Raw genomic sequence first — 6,000 nt, 5'->3', positions numbered from 1 at the left:
TTTCTCTTTATTTCATTTGTATCTTTATTGTACTGTATTTATTTGTGCTACTTTTTTCAGCAAACATTTAGGTGAGATAAATGATGCTCCCACACACACAGCCAATCCCCCACCCCAAATTAAAAAAGTCCCTCCCTGTTCACCTAAGGGGGGAATCTAAAATCATGCATGTCGCAAACCATTTCTATATATCGTGCAGCCCTCGTTTTGGCCAAATTTAGTTGGAACTGACGTCACACACATTGGTTCTTTGATTTCACTCAAAGTATATCGGGGCCTTAAGTGTGGCATGCATGGACTCAGTGAGCACCCTCAGTAGTGCATACAGTTAAGCTTTAGATTCTTTGAGTGAAGCCTGATGACCTTTGGTGACCGTTTGAGTTTTGTCTGAATGTTGCAAACACAGGAGCATGTAGTGTGGAATCGGCGAGGGACTTTATGAAACCGACTCTGATCTCCAGATTAAGAGTTCAAACAGTACAGTGTGACTGGATCATTCCTGTGAGCTGGTTCTGCTCTTTCTATACACAGAATGCTGTTTTTATATTTCCCTCATTGTTGACTTGCTGTTTCCCACAAACGTCATTTGTTTTTATCCGCAGGGCTCAAAGGACATGCCGGAGGCGGCCCCAACGGCCCCAGCTATACTTTTCATGGTGATCCTCACGCCATGTTTGCAGAGTTCTTTGGTGGCCGTAGCCCGTTTGACCAGTTTTTTGCATCCGCTGGCGGTGTAGATGATGACATGGACATTGACGACCCCTTTGCAGCCTTCGGAATGGGAGGAATGGGCGGATTTCCCAGATCCTTCAAGTCTCGGCCAGGCGGTCCGCACAGGGCCCGAGAAAAGAAGAAAGATCCTCCAGTAGTGCACGAGCTCAAAGTGAGCCTGGAAGAAGTGTTCTCTGGTTGCACCAAGAAGATGAAGATCTCTCGCAAGAGGCTGAACCCGGACGGCCGCACCATGCGCACCGAAGACAAGATCCTCACCGTGGACATCAAACGGGGCTGGAAGGAGGGGACCAAGATTACCTTTCCCAAAGAGGGAGACGAGACGCCGACCAACATTCCCGCCGACATAGTGTTTGTGGTTAAGGACAAGATTCACCCTGTTTTTCGGAGGGATGGCTCTGACATCGTCTACCCTGCAAAGATATCCCTCCGAGAGGTGAGTGTCTAGTGTCTGCTGCTGAGATAAAGTTACCCAACGTCCAGTAATATACACCAGTGAACTTCTGTTAAGCTTATTACAAGTGTTTGAGTACAGTAGAGATTTATTAACCCATCTTTTAAAAGCAGAATTATTTACTAGAATTCCTATCATAAAGTAAATCTTTAATTGTGGGTGGGGGTGGGGGAGGGGGTCTAGTTGCGATATGAGTGCTATTTTTCTTTTACATATTTTTTTTCTTTTACATTTCGAAAACTTTTGGAAACTTCTCTTTTGTGTGTGTGTGTGTGTGTGGAGCAGCATTTACTGTGAATCGAGTCGCTCTGAGACTTTGAAAATACCAGATCATGAGCTGCTCACGTGTAAACACACACAGTGCCGCGCTTTACTCTGAAACATGCAGAACCGCATATATTTGTGGAATTAAATTGCAGCTTTTGCGATTTGATAATCATACCAAGCCATATTGTGATTTTGGTTTTATTTCGATTAATTGTGAAGCCCTGGGATGAATACGGTTCAATTTATTAACATTAGTTTTATACATTAGCCATCATGAACAAAGAATGAGCTGTGACAGCATTTATTAATCTAGGTTAATGTTCATTTCTACACATTATTTACTGTTTCAGGTTGATGTATTGTAAATAAATGAGAACAGTAGATTTAAAAGAAGAGGAGTGAAGGCAGAAGTTAATCTTGTTTCTCTTTGTCTTTTCTTTTCTCCCTCTTTCCTTCACTCTTTCCAGGCTCTATGCGGCTGCACCATCAGCGCTCCCACCTTGGACGGCAGGACTGTCACAGTGACGTCACGTGATGTCATCAAGCCTGGTATGAAGAAGAGGATAGTGGGAGAAGGACTGCCTCTGTCCAAATGTCCTGAAAAGAAAGGAGACATGGTGCTCGAGTTCTTAGTGAAATTTCCGGACAAGTTGGGACCGAGTGCTCGTGAAGCTCTGGTTCAGATCCTACCCCCTTGATCATTGCGACCTCTAGGAGGAGAGAGACTCCCTGATCAGATCCTGTGATCGGGCCCTTTTGATTTCATATAGATTATTGCACCTGAAAGCATCAGTGAGAAATGTACAAATAAGTCAAGTTCAGAGAAACACAATAGAGCTCCAGTGTATTATTTATACCTCCTTGTATCGCAGTGCACTTTTACAAAACACAGTGAAATGTTTCTGAAGTAATTTAGTGACTTTCGCATAATTTGCAGTACCCTGAGAGTAAATGCTCCGTCATCCTCCTGTTCACTTCTTCAGGTTTCTTTCCCCTTGAATTTGTTTATATTTTCTTTTATTAAAAATGTATTCCAATTTTAGACTCTGCGCAGTAAACATTTAAAAAAAAACTCTGAACTTTAGGGTTTTATATATTTTTAAGGACCTCAAATAGTAATTATAAAACTGTGTGTGTGTGTGTGTGTGTGTGTGTGTGTGTGTCTGTGTGTGTGTGTGTGTGTGTGTGTGTGTGTGTGTGTGTGTGTGTGTGTGTGTGTGTGTGTGTGTGTGTGTGTGTGTGTGTGAGAGATTGTGACTGTGGGTGTGAAGTCCCAATGACGGGGCTGCTGGGAGTTTTGAATTGAGTGGGCCCAATAAATTTACATTGGCTCTCGAGCATTTTCACTGTGCTTCCAGAGCATGTTAATGTGCGGTCACGTTTACCAGCGCTTGGCAGAATTTTCCAGTCATTCCAATAAGAATCCATGCGATTGGGTGTTTCGCATTAGGGCAAATGAGTTCCCCAACCAGATTTCACTCATGTTCATGTTTGGTCAATTTTTCACATGAAATTTCCCTAATGTGACCGTACCTTTAAAGTGTAGTCACATTTACCAAATTTAGGTGTAATTTTGTGGGCAATAGTGACGTATGATGCAGCTCTCTGTTGGTCAATGCCAAAGACAGTAAAAAAAGATAGACACCTTGTCAAAATGCCCCACAAATGACCGTTGACATCTTTCACTGATTACATCATTTGGAGCCAGTGTCTGCATAGTAGTGATAGTGAGGTGAAGCCACGGTATCCAGGTCCCGCCCACACTCAATCGCAAGCACAGCTGTCAATCAATGTCAATGACATTACATCTTGAACACTTGAACAGACATCAGCATGAACTAAGAACTTCCTAAAATTACAGAAACCATTGTAATTGGATGTTTTTTAGTTTGGCTCATGTCCCATTCGATTACATGAAGAGGGTGGGGTTTATGGCCTATACTGCAGCCAGCCACCAGGGGGCGATATAAATGTTTTGGCTTCAGGACGTTTGCAGCACACTTGTTCAAGGCAGCGAATTTGCATGACCAAGTTGAACCTGTGGGGAAACCGCAATTGTGTGGATTCCTATTGGAATACCTTGATTTTTTTTTTGTGGCTGTGACCGCACCTTTACACTGCAGATAACACTCACTTTCTCCTCTTAGGAGTGACCCATGATGGGTTACTGTGATCTCCATGTCACCACTGTAATCTTGAGCACTTAATTGTTCCTTTGAAACCATCTCTTCTCTAGTTATTTAAAAAAAAAAAAATGTGTTGCTGTATTTTCGTTTCAGGCTTAAAATGCCTGAATGTAGTGTTAATTATGTACTAATGGGTAATATTTTTCTAGTATTGTGTGAATTGTGTAATTTTTGCGGCTAGTGGTGCAAAAATGACACACTCTACATCTCACTTTCTACATTTGTATTTGCTAACCGGTATTCATTTGTGTGAATTTACAGTTATAAAACACCATAAAACATTAATTACAATTTAAACCACCTGTTGCTCACAATAAATGTAGCTTTAAAATCATATTCGTTCATGGCCCTAGAAACTCAGCATCCGCATATTTTAGAGCCATATATGTATGCTGTTATTTGAACACACTTATTGAGATGATGTACAGTGATGAGATGGTGGTTTTATTGATCAAATTGGATATTGCGTCTTAGAACTGCCATTACCACAAGTCAATTTTTTAAAGAAATAACAGTATTGTGCCAAGACGAGGGCACATATGCACACAGTTTAAAGTACCTCGCACACTATTCCTGCAACATCAGCATGCTATTTGAAATTCACAATGAATAAAGTTAAGGAATATGTGTTTTTCTGTTTAAAAACAACAACTACTTTATATTGCTGTTTTTTAGTGGCATGCCTGACAACCCTTTATCATTTGCGTCAGTGTTTTTATTTCATGCAATTAAAGGCTGTCTTGCTGTCTTGCAAGTGCTGTCTTGTAATAAGTCTGTTACTGGACTGTATATTTTCCATGGTCATGGATAAGTATTTTTGTTAGCTCTAGAAAGGTTACGAGTAAAAATGTTAAAATTATTGGAACATTTTATTATATTTTTTTCCTATAGTTTTCCTCTGCTCTAAATTATTTAAAGGACCTGTTTACACCAAGAACGATGACTATTATCATCCACACTAACGCAAGAAACCACATCCTTTTTATTACACTGAACAAAATTATAAACGCAACCCGTTTTTTCATGAGCTGAACTTTTTCTATGTACACAAAAGGCCTATTTCTCTCACATATTGTTCACAAATCTGTCTAAATCTGTGTTAGTGAGCACTTCTCCTTTGCCGAGATAATCCATCCACCTCACAGGTGTGGCATATCAAGATGCTGATTAGACAGCATGATTATTGCACAGGTGTGCCTTAGGCTGGCCACAATAAAAGGCCCATCTTTAAATACTGATACTATGTCTAGTAGTAGACATAGGTTACTTAAAATTACTAGTAGTAATCACTCCGCCCAAGTAGCAGTGCTTCGCCTTCTGAGAATATAGTTCCCAGAATGTATACGGTTAGAAGATGGCTGTGTCTCATGTGACCTTGTTATTTGTACACGCTGTGACTATACAAATCACAACATGTCAAGTCAAGTTTATTTATATAGCGCTTTTTACAATACAGATTGTATCAAATCAGCTTCACAGTATTAAATTAAAATAATACATCAATGTTTGTTTCTAGTGGGAAAACGTCCACGTTTGGTAATGCTGATCAATTAGTATCGTTGATTGATTTATTAAATTAAATATCCCCAACTGAGCAAGCCAAAGGCAACAGTGGCAAGGAACCGAAAAACTCCATCAGGTGACCTAATGGAACATGTAAATAGGAAAATGTTGGTGTTATTTTGTCACTTATTGGGAGCAGTATGCTAGCTGGAGCCATTTACCTCCAGTCTTTGTGCTAAGCTAGGCTAGCGGTGGGTGCGTCAGACAGAGTTACGGCACGCACGGAGATGAGAAGGGTATGTATGGGCTTATCTAACTCTGGGGGATACGGTGAATAAGCTAAAGTCCCAAAAAATCGGCGTGTTCCTTTATGGAAAACTGGAAAAATAGTCTTTGGGAAATTTTGAGAAGACCCCCATGCAGTGCTGTGTCAGTGCCTTTAAAAGTGGAGGCTGGTGTTTCCGGAAATCTGCGTTCAGGACAGGTCAAGCTAAAGGGCCATTGAAAGAAGCATGTGGCACATCATGTGGGACCTTTTGATTTCTGACTATCACTGACTTAGCAAGTTACAGCATCATGAGAAAACCGACAAGGATCAGAAATGACAGGTTTGTGTCCGAGAGATTCACGTAACCAACATCGGGTCCTTAATGAACGAATAATTGAAAGTATGGGATAGTACAGAGAATAATAAAATATCTAAATTAGAGCATTATCAATATTTATGCTTAGATCCTAATTAGAAACACAATCTAGATGTAATAATCAAGTACAAGTACAAACAAGGTTAATTAATGATACACAGGTGAATTAAAAAAGAACTAATTATATCAGTAACCATGGTAACTAAAGGAAACC

At 40.4% G+C, this 6,000-nt stretch overlaps 1 protein-coding gene across 1 annotated transcript; it reads left to right on the top strand.

Moving 5' to 3' along the window:
* Nucleotides 1-417: 417 nt before the first annotated feature.
* On the top strand, nucleotides 418-4,491 carry LOC308704167 (dnaJ homolog subfamily B member 1-like). Its single transcript, XM_081388291.1, has 2 exons — nucleotides 418-1,168; nucleotides 1,921-4,491. Exons 1-2 carry the CDS (start codon nucleotides 671-673, stop codon nucleotides 2,149-2,151), a joined length of 729 nt encoding a protein of 242 aa, XP_081244417.1. The 5' UTR covers nucleotides 418-670; the 3' UTR covers nucleotides 2,152-4,491.
* The last annotated feature ends 1,509 nt before the right edge of the window (nucleotides 4,492-6,000 follow it).

The sequence above is a fragment of the Scardinius erythrophthalmus genome, assembly GCF_964197995.2.
Source record: "Scardinius erythrophthalmus genome assembly, chromosome: 1".
NCBI classification, from domain to species: Eukaryota; Metazoa; Chordata; class Actinopteri; order Cypriniformes; family Leuciscidae; genus Scardinius; species Scardinius erythrophthalmus.
This window is presented reverse-complemented; position numbering and strand designations above follow the sequence as displayed.

Excerpts from the sequence above, each read along its gene's own strand:
- LOC308704167 (XM_081388291.1), top strand. The coding sequence starts at position 671 with ATGTTTGCAGAGTTCTTTGGTGGCCGTAGCCCGTTTGACCAGTTTTTT. Across the intron at positions 1,169-1,920 it reads CAAAGATATCCCTCCGAGAG|GCTCTATGCGGCTGCACCAT; the intron begins GTGAGTGTCTAG and ends CACTCTTTCCAG.